Here is a 17,887-nt window from a genome sequence, read left to right as displayed (position 1 = left end):
TTTACACTGTTCCATGTAGAATGCACACAGCACATAATCTATTTACAATGTACTAATTGTAGGCACTACTAACAGCTAAGTAACACGCCTGTCAGGACATATACCAAATTCTGCAAATTATCAATTATTATTTATGTAATTAATTATAATTGAATGATATAATTTCACTTTCATGTTTAATGAACACTCCTACAATATTATTTTTTTAATAATAAACAGTAAAGAACCGCCAAATGTGGACATCAACATTGACCAGTGGGAACGTGCTTGTTAAATGGTAGTCACTATAAAGATAAGTAAGCCACTGCCCCCTGGTGGACAAATTGAATTATTGCAGTTTAAAAGTCTGAGCGCATGTTATTGACGTCGTTGTAGCAATGACATGCTATCTGATATGGAAACAAGGCTGTCGCTCTGTGTCGGGAAGTAATGGAACTGATTGTACGTGGGAAAAACTGGACAGCAAAAAACAAACAAACAAACCACCCGAATTATGGCTGTATAACACATCCGTAATAAATCATAACACACAATTCAGTGTTATTTGCTGGAATTAAATAACAACAGTCTGACAATCACGCAAAGTTCTTTTTCCAGCTTGTGGACTGGGACATTGTGCTTGAGGGCAGAGGGTACAGGGTCCTGCAGGAGTATGTTACATATGGCTAATAGTTTCATTTAAAAAAAACAACAACCAAAAAACACTCCCATCAGCTAATATGGCTATTTGATATGGTGTTTGACCAAAAGTAATTGTGGGAAACATTTATCCTAAAATACATAAGTATCACAAGCTGCATGTTGGAAAGGTCACCAATCGGTAATGAAAGCAATGACCAGGCCCCGTCACTGAAGCAGAGCAAAGCCCAGGAGAAAAGACCAAATGGATCATTAAACTTAAACATTCAGCTTATGTGCCTGTGTGCTGCATCATCTGATCTCTGAGGAGATACAGAGAACTGTGTGATGATTTATGCTTTGGTCATTGAGATGACTTTCTCATTCAGTAACCGCAGATAATAACTTTTTTTTTTTGTTTTGCCATTACCTAATGAAGAACAGACTTTAAAAAGAACACTAAACACTAAACACTGAACACTAAAGTTGCAATAAGACAGATGCCACAGACCTTGTAATCATCACCTCTTTTGACTTTTAATTTTTTTGTGTAAGTTGTTGAGGTGTAACTAGAGACAGGTGAAGGGACAAGCATTTGGAAAGTTGATTCGTGGTGATAACTGTCAATCAGTGACATGAATTGCATATAATAACTCATTAACCAGTTTATCATAGCCCCATATTCCCTTCTTACAAGTAAAAATCATGTAAAAAGCTTTAAGGTTGTTCTCAAACTGTACAGTAGTGTTTAAGTTCAGTAGTTCAATCGCGTTTATACTTGAAAAACTACATTACAATAGCATTTAAAATAATTAAAGGTACAGTATATAAACAATGAATTAATCCTTTGAACACTGATTCAGGGTTTATCTAACATCTAAGCTTTACATATCACCTGGACATTTGAACTACAGAATCCCTGTGCAGGGATCTCATTATCTCATTCGTATCTCATTATCACAGATCCAAAAGTGAGTCTAAAGGTCCTAAAAGCTATTTAGCTGTGCTCTGATCATATATTCGGTAAACTGACCCTAACAAAAAAACAGAAATACAGTGTTTGAAAAGATATGCAGGGCCAGAGTACCACAAAGTTCATGTCAATTGCATCCCATAATCATCCCCCCTTATTCACCAGCCGTGCGTTCCTCAGTCTCTATAAGAGGTCACTGAACGCTTATGGAATGTAGTTGTATGAATTCCGAATCACCAGATCTCTGAAGTAAGGAAACCAGTCTCTGATGAGAGTGCAGTAGTAGGTGTACCAGGGATAGAAGACCTCGCTCTGACGAAGAGCTCCAGCCTTCACAACCTGCCATGCAGCCTCCCGAGCAGGGTAAGGCCTCATGTCTATGTAGCCTCTGTGTTCACAAACAAGCAAGATAAATCCATCTTAGAGCTACATAAAACACTGTAGGTTAATCATTATTGTAATTGTTTTTTTGTAATACTGGTATCACACGAGGCTGCAATATGCAATTCAGCCTTCTAACAAATCTTTTTTTTTTCCCCATAACAAAAATACTTTTAATCAGAAATTTTTTTTCTGAGAGTGTTTGGCAGGTACTCTGATGAACCAGGCATTTCATATATTATTATATTAAGAAAAGATTATTTCATGTGTTGGGCGACACTGTAGAAATTGCAAAGGCTATTCACTCAGATAAAGCAGACACAAATATCTGACACTTGCTCTTTGCCTCTTGCTTTTCAGTGGAAAGGGCACTGTGTGAGGGGATGTGCACTACAGTCTGTATTGCTGCATAAACTACTCTATGTACAATTGGCCCTGCTTGTCAGACTGCTGAATTTTACATCAAGTGACAGACACAGACCCTATCCTGTTAGCACCTTTCTAAAAAAGACACTTGCTTCAGGTTTCCCAGTTGAGCTGTAGCCGATCTCCAGCATAGCAGGAGTCGCACCTGTATACTGCCACTTTGCAAGTCTAAAAGGCTAAAGGCCGACATGACGAGTGCCTCCTCCAGTGTGTATGCAGCACGCCATGGGTTCAAAGAGAAGGACAGGGCTACACACTTGATTGTTCCATACAACCATGAACCAAGCAGGAGATAGGAGATGGTCCTTGCCTTCTCTGAGTGTGAGAATATAGTTGAAAATGTCCTTCCACCCACGGAGACAACAATGGTTCCGACAGGGCCAAACATCTAGTGAACGATGGCTTACTTGGTTTTCTCCATGGAAGAATCTGTGTCGATAAAACCCAGGATGCAGACGCTGACAGAAACGTTACTCTGCTTCATAGCCAACTCATGCTGTAGACTCCCAAAGAAGCCATTCACTGCAAACTTGGTAGCAATGTATGGCAATGCATAGGGTGAACACAATTTTCCTGTGGAGAGTAGTTTGAGAACATTAACCACTCACAGCGCAGGTCGTTTTAGGCGGCTAGGGGTCTGAGGGTTGTTCACTCACCGATCAAGGAGGAGACAACCACTATCGATCCCATGCTTTTCTCAAGGGCCGGTAAAGCCTTCTGAGTCATTTGCACATAACTGTGGAAATTCACCTTCACACAATACAAGTACAAAGGAAAGCTAACAAATGTCAGTGCGCAGACTGAATTTTAAACAAATGCAGAAAGATGTTCTTCAGTGTTTCCCAGGTTTCCTGTGACTGTAACAGTTTTGATTTTTGCCTGCTTTGGCTTTAGCTGCCTTAATGAACTAATGGTCAGGTTCAGGGGAAGGCATGAAAAGGTTCAGCTTCATAAGTGCAGCTGGAAAACACTGTTCTCTGCACCAAATGAGTTTGGTTACAACAAACAAAGGAAATGTCTACACATGACCAAGCTCTAATTCACTGTCACTGCATTGCCATACTTGCATTAGCCATCGCATGTGATCCACATCTCCGTCCCACATTCGGTACGGACTGGGTCCGATGTGGTTCAGCACTATGTAGTCCAGTCCTTCGAGCTGTTCCTCTGCATCCTCTACGACCCGGTTGGCCTCAGCAGGACTTGCCATGTCTGCTGGGATATACAGTATTTTCTGAGCTCCTAGATCCTGACATTTCTTTGCAACCTGCAATCAAATGGGGGGGGGGGGGGGGGGGGGAATCTAATATGGTTATGCTCAGACAGGTTGCTGAAAGCAGAGGTGTGAACTTTGATGGGGCAGTATTGGTTTGAGAGGCAAATGAGAGAAGGAGGTCTCATGAGGGCTTAAAAGAGAACAGGAGAGACGCACTAACAACATACAGGTATACAGTGTATACAGGTGTGTGTGTGTGTGTGTGTGTGTGTGTGTTAAAGTTTCCAGTAATGTCAAGCCAGACTAACCTTGTTTAAGGCATGCGCTCTTCTTGCTGTGATAACGATCTGAGCACCCAACCTGGCATAGTGGTATGCCACCTGCTCCCCAATGCCAGTGCTAGCACCAGTTACTAACACTCTCACTCCCTTCAGAGACTCTAGACAGAGCAGGAAGGTCCATATGTACACATACGACACAACAGTCATGTACAAAGGTAAGACAATCCTTTAAGAGCATCTCTCCTTTCTTCTGAGACTAATATACCAAAGAAAGATCGCAGAGAGAGTAAAAATATTACAACGTACAACCTTGCTTTAGAAAGGTCAGTTAGCTTCAAAAGTGTAAAACAGTTCAAGTACTGCAAACACATAAACCATCTACTTAAACCGATTATTGTGTTATTACAGTTTTGCAAATTCATCGATTAAGTTAAATCTTTAAATCTTATGAACAACTGTAACAAGCCGTCTGTTATGAGCGGCTGAACTCGTATAAACGTATCAAGCAGTATAAGCGTTAACAGAATAGGTGAAACCTTACCTCCACTAAAATATGGGTCGTACCATTGAAACGCAATTAAAGCGGCGCTCAGACTCCCAAACAAAAATATTTTAACGGGAAACTTCATTTTAACGGAAAACCTGTGACCGACGTTCGTGGGAAACTAGCTATGTTTTGAAGATCTGGCAGGTAGGGGGCTCTCAGGGATCAAGGGTGCAGTTGTTTTATTCCCACTGCCTTGAATGCAATGAGCGTAGTAGCAGCTAGCTAGAACTGCAATCCTTACACAAATAATGATGGCTAATGTGGGGTTTCATAAATTAAATGAATGCTAAGCTTACACTAATAGAGAATAATGCGCAGAATGGAATAGGACTAATGCTTGAATTAATAAAAATAATTACTGTATGTCCAGACATAACAGGAAATGCCCTAGACGTGCATATGTGTGATTACGCAAGAAGACATGTGTACGAGACCGTCAGAGGCGACGGAAAAACACAAAAGCAGAAGTGGTGCAAGGCGAGAAAACTATAAGTCTGTCTGTTGCAAAGTTATGCTTTAGATCTCACTAGCACTGCGTTGTGAAGTGACATCTCCAGAGCTCTGCATTAATAAAAGGCCACAGGGTAACGCACTGGTTCCTGTCTCTTCTTTCCTGCATCAACAGACACGACAATTACTAGGATAATTAGCCATGTAGGTGGGTGGATGATTGTATGTAAACGGAATAAAGTACAATAAAACAACAATAACAACGTCATTATTATTATTATTATTATATCATCTATGGAGTACTGTTAGTTACCTTGATTTATTTTGGAAAAAAAGTAGCTTAGCTAACCTACATGCTGTTAGCTAAAACTACAGTAACAGCTAACTACTCTAACTGAAAGTCGGTTGACAGGTAAATTATCAATCATAGGTTATTGTAAGCTAGCACACCGTTAGTTCATAAGGAAGGCTGTTAAATCTGTTAAGAGTTATTCAAATCATAAAACATTAGCAGAAAATGTAGCTGGTTAAGCTTTCTAATTATAGCTAAAATAGTTTTTATAAGTTTGACCCGGAATTCAAATTCTTGCAACTTTATTTACACAGCGTCAGCTTCCTGATAGCTTTGCCCTTGTGCATGGAGCTAGCTGGCTGTTGAGATAGCTAGCTAGCGTGTGTGAAATAGTAGAGCATATAGATATAGATATATATATATAGATAGATAGATAGCTAGGTGGGTATATACTGACCCACACATTTGCGTTCAGGCAGCGGCAGTTCTTGTGGAGCCATGACCAAGGTGTTGCCAGTAGTCAAGTAAGTTAATCTAACCCCAGCTAGCTAAGATAACCCGGCTAGATGTCATTTGCCAAACTAGGCACCATTTCACATTTTACTTTAAACAAGACATCTTTAAATTTTACGTTGGGATATTAACACTTTATTATGTTGTATGAGAGATTTATTGGTGCGAATCCATTGAAAAATACGTTTTGTTAGTGCGGCTGTTAGCAATTTAAAGGAATTGTTTAGTTAACATTCAAGGACGGAATTGTATGTGGAGTTAGGCTAAACTAGAGTAAGCTCGTCTGACTCTTCGCTACCGACGTGTAAGAAAGGGACGTTTTCGTGTCGTTTCAGATTCATTTTCTTGTGTGCGTGCGTTTGTTCTCACAAGGTTGGGATTAATATCTGCGTGTTTATTTGTAATTTATAGCAGTGTAGTGTAGTCTTCCTTCCTTCCCGCAGACTTGCCACTAAGGTGGCCGTCGCCGGAGGAGCGGTCTATGTGGCGTATGACTCCGGGCTTCTCGGGGGCGGTGAAGAGGGTGCGGTCGCTCTGAGCAAAGCTACAGCAGCTATTCCTCCTGCAGTGAATGAATGGGCCAAGTACTTTGGTTTTGAGGTAAAGTATACTTTAAATCATTTTGGAAACCCTTACACTGTAGAGTAGCTTGCTGTGGCAGCCTTGATGGCTCCTACCTTGAAAAGGTCACAGGTTCGTTTACTTCTCAGCGTGCAGGGTTGTCAGAACATTTAAGCTCAAAAGCAGTATATGCTTGTCATATCTACAAAATTCATATTTAACAGCTTTTAATTTAACATTAAGATTTTCTTAAAAATGCAAAATTACTGCTTACTGCTTTACTTTTGTTTCAGTTTCCTGCAGCACCCAAAGTTGAGTTCTCCCCTGTCGATGCGTGGAACTCAGGTAAACCTTTGTGGTCAACAGAATGTGTGATGTACCTTATGCTGTTTAATATTAATTATGTAATAAACTATGCAAGACTTACTTCTAAAACCTTTCAAACATCTTTCACACAGGAGTGAAGAAGTCTATCCATGCTCTATCAGTTGCTCCAACTGTACTATGTGACTACACTAGTCAAGGCTTGCAGTACCTTAAAGACCTAACCAAATGAACACTGTCACATTTAGCCAACAATGAAGCTGCATCTATGGTTCCAGTGGATAAATTTGATATCTAATGGTGTACAGTTTGCTTCACACGGAACTAGTTTCCCACATGTACAAGTCCCTGACTGGCAAGCTAAATTCAAGGGACTGCAGGATTGAAAACTGAAGACATTACACGTGCTGTAAGTTGCAAGGGATTTTGTTTATGTTCTCCCGTTTGTGTTGGTGTTACAAAACCAGATACCTGTTCTAAAGGTATTGATTGCCAAGTAAAATAAATATGTCGATAAGCATATATTTGTGAACATGGCATAAGGTTATGTTATTTTATTTATCATTTATAGTTTTTTCCTTCCCTGTTCTTGATGGGCAAATTCACACTGAAAACTTAATTTGATATGTATCTAATTCCACTGCTTTATTCAAAGTAAAATAAATCAAGACTGTTTGACAGGTGTAATTTCTATGTTAATACTAAAATCTAAAGCATTCTTTAGTTTGACCCTGCAACGTGTTGTATAAAATGTGCTAGGATATAGTATTGCAGAAATTCTACAACATAAATGGCGCTTATTTACAAGAGGCAGCCACTTGTGCACAAGTGGTGAGTTGCAACATGCCTATTTGGGGACCACAGGTTGTAACCTCTTTTTGTTCACAGAGCAGGTGTTGGCTGAATACTGTTCATAAATGGATATTATAAGGTGTTTAGTTGTGTGATTTGCCTCCTTTAGGCATCAGAATAATGTGCCATTATGTACCAGAATAATGTGCCATTATTCTACAAGCTCTTGTTCACACTGCAAGAATGTTGAATCATGCTTGCAGAGGTGCACTGAGTCAAGATGGATAAGTATTAACCCGCAGTCCTATTGGAGTTAAAGCAGACTGTTATCACCACACTAGTTTTAATTAGCGTGCCTATGGAGAAGTTTTTGCTGGTGTTACTCCATAATTAGTGTCATTTGTAAATGCGTTGTTATTCATCACTGGTTTCTTCTGTTCTCAACCAGTGTAGACTTAACAGAAGCCAGACTGTGTCAGATAAAACCAGATTATGTAAACACTCCATCATTAATAACTGAATTTTACTTTGTGATTTGACATTATTTCTGAATATAAAAATGGCCCCAAAATACTTAAGTCTCATCTGGTCTTAGTCTTTGTAGTTGTCTGAGATATAGGATAGGCAGTCCTAATGTTTTAGACGCTTGCGTATGTGCATTATAAAATGTTATCAAAGAAGTGTGGCAGTAGCATTACCATGCTTATGACTAGTGTCCTTTGTAGCTATCTAGTATCAAGTCTTCCTATTAGAGCTCATGTGGCCCTGTGCGTGCACGTGTGTGATATAATCCTACATGAAAGCAGTGCTCAAAGGTCAAGTGCTTTGTTTCAGCCATCACAGGCATTGTATAAACATTTGTGATGATATACACTATGTGGACATCCCTTGTTGGTTTTTAATTCAGTAGTTTCAGCCACACACAGTCTTAATAGGTGTATGTAGTAAAGGACATAGTCATGCAAGCTGCATAGACAAACACTGGCAGTAAAATGGGTCACTCTACTGAAGAGCTCAGTAGTTTTAATTGCATCTTTGTCACAAGTCAATTTGTGAAACGTTTGCACATGCTGCTATTGCAGAATGAAAGTCTGTTTGCAAAACAATGACTCAGCCACAAAGCAGCAGACAGCATAAACTCACAGGGGGGAGATGAGTGCAGCACCGTGCACCATGAAAAAATGGCTTATCTGTTGCATCACTTTGAGTTTCAAATTACCCCCGGAAGCAACATTACAAGAACTGTCAGGAGTCTCATATAACGGGCTTCCATGGCCAAGAAGCTGCACAATGCCAAGCTTCTGCTGGAGTGGGGTAAATCATACCGTCACTAAACCATCTCTGGAGCGATGAGGCATACTTCACAATCTGGTAGTCTGCTGGACAGTCTGGGTTGGGTAAATGGCGGAGACTGATATCAGCAAAGGGTAATGCTACAGCATACAAAGATATTTTCAAATAATTCCCACTTTGTTGCAGCAGCCTGGGAAAGGACATTTCCTGTAACAGTGTTAGTGTACCCCTGAATGAAGCAAGTACCACAAAGACATGGTTTGACATGGTGTGTAGGAACTCCAGCAGCCTTTATCTCAACCCCATTGAGATGAACTGGGAAGTTGATTGCAAGCCAGGCTTTCTTGTCCAACGTCAGTGCTGGACCTCACAAATGCTCTTTTGATTTGAATGGGCACAAGGTCTCACATGCACCCTCCAAAATCTTGTGGAAATCCATTCCAGAGAGGAGGCTGGACAAACGTGGAGCCTACTTCATATTAATGCACATGGTTTTGGAATGGGATGTCCAACAAGCTCATATAGCACGTGGTTTGTACGTCTAACCATATAGTGTAGATTAATTTTCTTCATAGTAGTTGTTTTGTTTTGGGGTTAGTGTGTTCTGCAGTAAGGGAAAGCCTGTGCTGTGCACATTTAATAGCCTTTCTCATACTCATAAAAGCAGCAAAAGTGATTCATGTGGTGATATGGTGTGTTTATTGTGGGTTTCTTTCACAATTCCGAAGTATTGTTTTAAGTTTCGGTTTCCATCAGGCTGCATAAGATGACTGAGTAAATTGAATTTGATCAATGTTGAATTTTCATTAAGCCTGACCATATTATTAATAATCTACATTAAATTGATGTTCTTGATATACTTGTAACACAATATTACTCTCCCTCTACTACGTTTTCAGTACCGGAGAGGATTCTGACTGAATATTTCTACCTTTACGACAAACTCAAAGAACTGACATGTTTTGATTGTGTACCTTTATTTTGGACTTATACATTTGTAAACAACAATGACATAAAATTAGGCAAAGCAACACGAAGGGAAAACCCCTTAAACTCTTTGCCCAATAATTTTTTTAATCCAGTCTCTGTACTTTGAAATCTCAGTATAGACGTTTGGCAGATTTGGATAGTCACAATTTCGCTTAAAGTTGAAGGAGACGATGCCCACTGCTACATTATTACACACCAGCGGCCCACCAGAGTCTCCCTGCAAGGAAATGAGGGATATCAGAGGAAAAATAGAATCAGTTTCATGGCCTGGTGCTTGAAAGTGTTGCAGGAGAACATTGTATCACCTGTTGAGGAGAAATATCGTGGGTTTATCACTCTACCTGGCATGCTCCGCTTTTGGTTTTGTAACCACCTGCACACAGTGCTGCGGCTGGGAGTTCAACATTCATGTCTCTCCACTTCTTCTGGCAGAGTTTTAAATCTACAGTCCGCACGTCAGTCATGCGAAGGTCATCCACTGTGTTTTGAGTTTCTGTTTTGCCCCATCCTGCAATCAGACACTTTGTGTTGGCTTTGACTTGTTTGTCCTTGGTCGGGATTTGGATGATCTTCACGTTTTTATTCCTTGCGATGGTCTTGGAAAGCTTGAAGTGTTTGTGATGGAAAGAACACACATTCTCAGATTTCTGCTGTGCTACTGATTGAGTATATTCTTAATGTACTGACTTTAAGAGCAAAACCATACCTTTAGAAGCATAATGTCCCCACCAGTTTTGGGATTATCATATGATGGGTATATGTAGCTCTTCTTCACTGTATATCTTTGCAGATTTTCAGCCAGCGCTTTTATGTTTTTAGCACCGAGGACCACGCTCATGTTGCCACTTTCCATTTCAGAGTAAAAGGAGCATTTCATGATTAGCAAAAATCAAAGAGCAACACAATCCTGCTTACCAACAGAAGGAGAATGCCTACCTCTTGTTACAGTGGGCAGCAGTAAGGACATGGCGGGAGTCGATGACAAATCCTCCGCAAATGTGTTTCCTGTTGAGCTGCACCGATGCCATGAACTGCAGTGTGTTCTTCTTGGCTTTTACCCCATGAATGATACTCCCGCCATACGTGGCTGAAGAAAGAAGTGTTCAGTCAAGCCTGCTTCTGCCAGAAACTGCCCAGAGTATATTTCAGCCTTAAGCTGCGGACCGAGGGCTTACCGTTATATGCGAGGGAGCTCAGAGCGGCAGCTAGCAGAAGTCTGTGCATTGCTCTCATCTTGCCAGTAAAACAGATTCAGAGACCACCCTGGTTAGTTATATATGCTTCAGGACCTGCTCATTGTGGTTTTCACTTTTAAGCAATGATGCACCCACCTCTTTTTCACAAAGGGCACAGTGCATGCGAACCCTGACAGTGGATACTGGTCTATTATCACTCAAACCAACAACAGTAACAATTGTAACACTCCAGAATGTATAAAATGGCACTTATGCACTGTGTTATTCTATATTAGCGGAGCAAAAGTAACGTATGTTCTGTGCTGCATTTTATGTCTTCAAAAGTTTCCACACCTTCCAGAAAGTGTGCATGATTTAATTGGATAACTGAATAGGACCAAAAAAAAAAAAAAAATCCCAACAAAAAAAAAAGTGAAGTCATGAAAGAATTCACCTATCAGTCATACTAGATACACCTGCTTATTGTGATGAAGGTATGGTCACCTTTTCCTTTTGCCAACTTGTGTCTTTTGTCGTTAATCATTGACGGTTGAAATCACATGTGGAAGTAGTGGTGTGGGGGACGGGATGGGCCCAGGTGAACCGGCAGGTGATTCGGTTGGATTGTACCTGTGTATGATTATCAGAAGCTTGTTTATTTCAGCTTCTCCTTCAGCAGCTCACTGAATATTGAATGAGAGACACCTGGTGGGTTTTTTTTTTTTGTTTTTTTGGGGGGGGAATAATTTTACCTCTGTATCCCGCATCCTGTCTCCCTGCTGACCATAAGATCTACTCCAATATGTGTCTGCATATATATGTTTTTACCAGGATGTCATAAATGCATCTGGAAATACCACAAGCATTCACAAATTTACAAAAGAATGCTTTTTCAGTGATGTTCCATAAAATTAAACTTCTATAAGCAAATAGGCGCATGCCTAACAGTTGACTGTATAAGGAGTTCATAGGCCTATTTTTAAAATTATTATTATATTTTATTCTTCTGTACATTTTTTTTGTGTGGGGTATATATTATGGCTAAACTTCAATTAAATTATTTTCAACTACGGCTTGAAAAGTGTATCTTTTATTGCATCTACAATATCATTATTACAGCTGTGTCATTCTCATGCAAAAAGCCGTTACTACTGATTCACTGAGGCCAGTTTTCTGCACAGCGCTGAGTAATATTTTCCTACCACACTCTTTTTGCTCAGTGACGGAGGCTTACCGTAAACATCTCGCCTCTGCTAAGACACTCAAACCCTAGACCACCAACAGGGAAAGAAGCAGTCCTGTAATGCAAAGGCCTGACTGAACCACATGCTTCTTTTATCAAGCATAAGCAGCCACTCTTCAAGAGAGGAACCTTTTCTGATGTCATGACATGTTAAAAAAGCAAAGTTAATATGGTCTCAGTCAAGAAATGCATGCAATTTTGTACAAATAGCATGTTAAGTGTTTTAAGGCTCTTTCCAATTTAGTCTGGGACAACCCTTAATGAAATTGGCCTCTGGTATAGTTACTTCTAAAATTTGCACAGCAGAAGATGGAGGTCAGAGAAAATGTTTAGAAAATACCTAGTCGGGGTAATGCTAAACTGACTCCAACACACACTTTTTTATATTTAGAAAAATGACTACAACAAATGCCGGATAATGCAAAAATATTTATTAAGTGCTCAATTTATGCTTTTTAAAAGAGCTTTAATCCAAGGCAGAAATTTGGAAATCTGGGTGTAGACATTCAACCTGGACTGGGCTGTACACTTTCCTATATAGAAAGAAACGATGCCAACTGCAGTATTCTTACACACCAAAGGACCCCCAGAGTCTCCCTGTAAAACAACGCGTACATGTTACAGCCATGTTCCTTCTCTCGTACAGCCTATGCGTGAAGTATTCTTTGCATGTGAAACTTTAGGTAAGGTACACTGATGCTTGAGTAATATTATCTCAGACCTGACAAAATCCTTCAGGACCTCCAGCACACAGCATGCTGGAGGATGGGCGGGTCCATTGCTGACATATCTTTTTGTCAAGGACGCTGACATTTGCCTCCAGCAGACATACACTGACAGGGCCCTTGTCTGCTTGTCTCCCCCAGCCAGCCACACTGCACGCCTTGGCCTTGACAGCTGCCTCTTTCTTTGGTATGGAGATCCAGTTGACTCTCTTGCTCTTTTTAGCTTTTTTGTTTAGCTGTGGTAACACTGACTTGATTAATGATTCATATATAATCATTTGGTGATTGTTTAATTATCTGTATAATCACATTTCAGATAACAATTGTTCTACTTACTATTGCAACATATATGTATATATATCACACACACACACACACTATATATATATATATATATATATATATATATATGTAGGGGTGGGATTTTAACGCGTTAATTTCGATTAATTAATTACAGGAAAAATAACGAATTAAAAAATTTAACGCATTTTAATCACACTTTTGCACCGTGGAACGTTTCTCAGTGCACGAGTTCCAGGCATACAGATTATATTGACACACAATGTGACGAGCATGATGGAGACGATGAAAGAGGCTACGCTGGTGGATGGGAAATTTAAATACAAGAACCTTCCAGATGGAAGTACAAACAAAAATGTTGTTATTTGCACTTTTGCTCCTGCTTATCACAGGAGCACTTCCACCCTTCGTTACCACCTCAACGCAAAACATGTTGGGGCATGCGCGCAGGTCAGTAATGTTAACTTAGCTGCTAAATGTGATAGTTTTCCTAGTACGAGCAAACGGTGTCGCCAGTCAACACTCGACCACATGTCGGGGTTCACATTCGGAAACAAAATGTCAAAGTCTACGTCAGACAAATTGACCAATTCACTGGCGAGAAGGATTGCTGTGGACTGTAGACCGCGCTCTGTGGTCGAAGATAAAGGGTTACAAGAGACGCTGCAAATTGCGTCAGCTGATGCAAGTTACGAACTGCCGTCCAGAAAGACGATATCGAAAAAAATCCAGCAGCTGTATGATGAGGAACGGGAAGTAAAACGGGTTATTGTGAAGATTAATTCGATTAATTAATTACAAATCTTCTAATTAATTAGATTAATTTTTTTAATCGAGTCCCACCCCTAATATATATATATATATATATATATATATATATATATATATATATATATATATATATATTGTGTGTGTGTGTTATTTAAACTGGCAACACACTTCAGTAAGATCTGACAATTTCAGGTTTATCTGACTTACAATATGATCAGAATTTCAGTCATATTGTGAGCCAGTAGCATCACTTTTAAAGCACACAGTGTTCTACCATAACGTCTGTGCAACAGGATGGCTTAATAGTAACTGGATGTAGATAGCTACTGCAAACGTTCACAATTTTAATAAATGACTCATACTTTTACATACTTAACAGAGCCAGAAGAATACTCTTATGTTGGGTGGTTTACCTGTAGCAGCATGATGTCACCGGAAAGCGTGTTTGAGTTGTACATTGGATGGACATGGTAGAACTTGACTGTCATATGGACCAGAGCAGGGTCTTTCTTGGACAAATCATGAGCACCAAGCACGACCGTTAGCTTCTTCTCCCTGTTCGAAAAAGCATGTGAGTAACGGAACTCCTTCTCAGTATATGACATCTTTATGCACATGCAATCTATTCCTGAGATAGCATGAAGTATGCTTTGTAGTACGTTTGTGAAACGCCACATCATAAGTATCCATGACTAATTCAGTGACTGTTCAATTAGAATTGACATTAGCAATCCTGTCATTTCGAAAGTAGCCCCGCTGAGACCCCTTTCTCGGAAATCACTGGTCTGTCCATTACAGACTCTTGATGAGAGAAGTGCTTACCCTTTCCAGCAGTGTGCAGCTGTCATGACGAAGTGTTCAGACACGAGGAAGCCACCGCAGATGTGTTGCCCATCTTTTTGAACAGAAACCATGTAGGGTCTGGAGTGGGGTTTAGCCTCTGTGCCGTTCACTATGCCCACGTCCAAATACGCTGTTCCAAATGGAAGACGGATGAAAGGAAAGCAATGGTTCTTATTTTCTACTGTAGTAACACTTTTGAGCGTTTACTAGAAAATAATATTGTTCAGTAAAAAACTCAGTAAAATGACATATTCCCGAACATTGAATGACATTGTTGAAAGTCAGACTGTCAAAACACAGAGAAAGTGGAAAATTGTTATTTCATTAACAAATAAATAGGAATGTTTAACCTTGATTTATTTAATTCTCTATTCTGCATTTATCTATAACAGATTTTGCATGTCCAATGTCCTCAAAGCTTCCATATATTAGTACTTTCTATATAAGCTTAACTTTTTCCATTTTTTCCCCCTAATTCCTACCATTTCTATAACCCAAATTCAGTCGCATATGATATGTGGGACCGACGGTTTCCAAGAACGTGTCAGTGAGATCAGATCAACCTTACCAGAGAGTGCCAGGTATGGTGACAGAGCAGCCAGCAACAGCTGGGTCATAACAGCCATGGCGGAACAGGGGTAGAGGTTCTTCTCTTTAGAGTGGAAGGGGGTTAAGCTCAACACAGTCAAGCCTGGTCCTCATATAGTGGGAAGGTGTTGCTGTCACTGCAGAAATTGAGGTCTTGGGGTCTTTTGCACAGGAGGACTCATTTCCTTTCATTGTTCTGCAGAAGTAGAAATTATGACGAGTTAAATGGCTCAGGACCAGTGGCTACTGAGAAAGACGGAGAACGAATAAATATGATTAATTAGATATAGATATCTGTAAATTGTTTTGTTAAGTTTTGTTCATAGCAGGTGCTGTGCTTTGAGTGGTGATTGTTGTTGTGATAGCTGCCAAAAGTGCAGTGTCTCTAGATTTCATACACATTCTCATTCCAACCACATGTGATTGATAGAGACCAGGGTTTGTTTTGTTCCCAAGGTCCAGCATGACACCTTGGGTTATTTGTTTTATAATGGGAATGAACAAGGCCAAAGATTAGGCTATCATTTGCCCAATGCATATTCATTAAGTAAACCAAAACTGACCAGACAGCAAAATAACATGCAGTAGTATATTTTTTACTTTATTTCATTGCCCAGGACCGTGAGGACAGCAAGAATCAAAGTGCCCAAAATATACACACACTCAGCACGATATGCACATACAGCAAAGAACACCGCAGTAAACGGTTGATGAGCCTGGTGATGAATAGCCACAAATTAGAAAACCACCATCCTCCCAGTTCCAGAAAGGGGGCCCCTGCAGTGGTTGAAGTTTAGAGACAGAGAAAAAGATCAATTACCACTTTGACTGCCTGTCATTTTGAGATTGAAGACTGAAACAGAAACTAGTTTAATGTTTGTTTATTGTTTGTTTATTTATTTATCAGAGACAATGCACATTCATAAGTTTAATGTTTACTGACAAATGTCAGTGTTTACAATAGGACATAACTAGACTAGACAGGTGCTTACTACAAGACATGGCTAGACAGTATGGAACAACGGTTGGTTGTTGTTACCATATGTCCTTTCACAGTACACAGATACTGCTGAGTGTATAGTGTTCCCTACCAACAGTGCTGCTTGGCCTGATATATTTTACAGTTGTATTCTTTACATGAACTAATTTTAACTATTTTTAACTATTTTTCTTATGTATTTGCACATGATGCATTAATGGCAAGATTTTTTAAATGACAGAACACAAGGTTTACTAATACATTATTTCAAAAAATTGCAATGAACAAATTTTTTTAAAAATGCCACAAAGATCCTCCAAAGGCATACTGCAAGAAACATGAAAATGAAAAATTATTAGTATAAAATTATTATTATTATTATTGTAGTTTGATTTCATATATTAAAGAGTATGAGAAATAGGAGCAGCTCTGCTGTGTGTGACACTTCCCATGGAGGTGAGGTAAAGCCGCACACAGCAGCAGAGAGGTGAGCCTGTGTGGAAGACAAGTGTTCACTCTCAGAGGGGAAGTTGAGACAGCAAGATTCTCGTCCTCAAACACCACACACTTCCTGTCTAGAGTGTCTGACTTTAGCAAATGGTTTAATTGGCCAAAGATTCTTAGTAATGTATTGACTTTTTTGGCAGCATCAGAAACAGAATGGCCTGAATCACACTGAATCTCCAGTTTTATTCTTGTGGTTAGTAAACCGTTCAGGATGTTGGTGTATCACACGTGCTTTGAAAAGTCATTCTTTATTATGCTAGAACATGTTTTGTTTTCCACACTAAACCATTTATGAGTATCAAGGCTGTCAGTACATCTCACGCTGAAGTGTTTGATAATCTGATTTGTAATATTCAAACAGATGACATTGGTTGCTGGCATTCTTCCATGTAGCAGAGACATAAAAAGGCCCATATTTCAAAGATGTATTTTCACTCCCTGACTGACTCACTAGTTATTCACCACCAATGAAAAGATTCACATGTAAGAGGGAGTTTGCCACATCTGTGTAGTGGCTAGCTGTGGTACAGACATGGAGACAGCAATAAACATCTCAATGTCTGTGAAAAATGATAACCATTTTCCCATTATTCATATAATTAAGTATTTATACAGGCAGATTACATCCATGAATGAGCATTCTCCACTAGTGGCTTTGTTGAACATATCTAGGTTAACATTGTACTGTAGCATGTTCAGAATTAATTAATAATGATTATTGTTCTTATTTTTCCAACTAATGATACATTTTACTTTGTCCAGCACTGAAAAAAAAAAAAAATTTGCTGCTGAGAAGTTGTGAGCACAAGTCACTATTAGCAAGCCAACACACATATTTATGTAACGTATGATCTGGACTTAGGCAAATGCAGTTAGTAGTCTGTTACCATTCTTCCAATGCACTGTTCATTCTTCCACTGCACTGCACTGGCAAGAAATTAAGATAGCTTTGGAAACCTTTTCAGAATAGTGAAATGTAAGCATAAGTATCCCATTTGTATGTAAAGACAAGACACAAGCAAAATAACTCTGAAAGTGTTTTTGTTAATATTTAAATGCTGAAGCATCTTAAGTGGTTTTGCCCTGATTATGCAAGGCC

At 39.5% G+C, this 17,887-nt stretch overlaps 3 protein-coding genes across 3 annotated transcripts; 1 reads left to right on the top strand and 2 right to left on the bottom strand.

The window, feature by feature from the left end:
• Positions 1-159: 159 nt before the first annotated feature.
• Positions 160-4,838, bottom strand: hsd11b1la (hydroxysteroid (11-beta) dehydrogenase 1-like a). Its single transcript, XM_027008128.3, has 6 exons — positions 4,437-4,838; positions 3,923-4,053; positions 3,462-3,665; positions 3,055-3,148; positions 2,806-2,971; positions 160-1,979 (listed from the first exon to the last, which is right to left on the bottom strand). Exons 1-6 carry the CDS (start codon positions 4,522-4,524, stop codon positions 1,796-1,798), a joined length of 867 nt encoding a protein of 288 aa, XP_026863929.1. The 5' UTR covers positions 4,525-4,838; the 3' UTR covers positions 160-1,795.
• A 705-nt stretch (positions 4,839-5,543) lies between these two features.
• On the top strand, positions 5,544-7,260 carry micos13 (mitochondrial contact site and cristae organizing system subunit 13). The gene is made up of 4 exons (XM_027008137.3): positions 5,544-5,708; positions 6,141-6,297; positions 6,552-6,603; positions 6,717-7,260. Exons 1-4 carry the CDS (start codon positions 5,683-5,685, stop codon positions 6,812-6,814), a joined length of 333 nt encoding a protein of 110 aa, XP_026863938.1. The 5' UTR covers positions 5,544-5,682; the 3' UTR covers positions 6,815-7,260.
• A 2,396-nt stretch (positions 7,261-9,656) lies between these two features.
• Positions 9,657-16,404, bottom strand: LOC113576206 (transmembrane protease serine 9). The gene is made up of 10 exons (XM_081708056.1): positions 15,283-16,404; positions 14,694-14,844; positions 14,285-14,426; positions 12,797-13,036; positions 12,523-12,672; positions 10,833-10,890; positions 10,594-10,744; positions 10,364-10,502; positions 9,999-10,262; positions 9,657-9,874 (listed from the first exon to the last, which is right to left on the bottom strand). Exons 1-10 carry the CDS (start codon positions 15,338-15,340, stop codon positions 9,716-9,718), a joined length of 1,512 nt encoding a protein of 503 aa, XP_081564182.1. The 5' UTR covers positions 15,341-16,404; the 3' UTR covers positions 9,657-9,715.
• Positions 16,405-17,887: the final 1,483 nt, after the last annotated feature.

The sequence above is a fragment of the Electrophorus electricus genome, chromosome 26 (assembly GCF_041902795.1).
Source record: "Electrophorus electricus isolate QZ-2024a chromosome 26, ASM4190279v1, whole genome shotgun sequence".
In the NCBI taxonomy this organism is placed as follows: Eukaryota; Metazoa; Chordata; class Actinopteri; order Gymnotiformes; family Gymnotidae; genus Electrophorus; species Electrophorus electricus.
The sequence above is the reverse complement of the archived record's forward strand: the minus strand, read 5'-3'. Positions and strand labels throughout refer to the sequence as shown.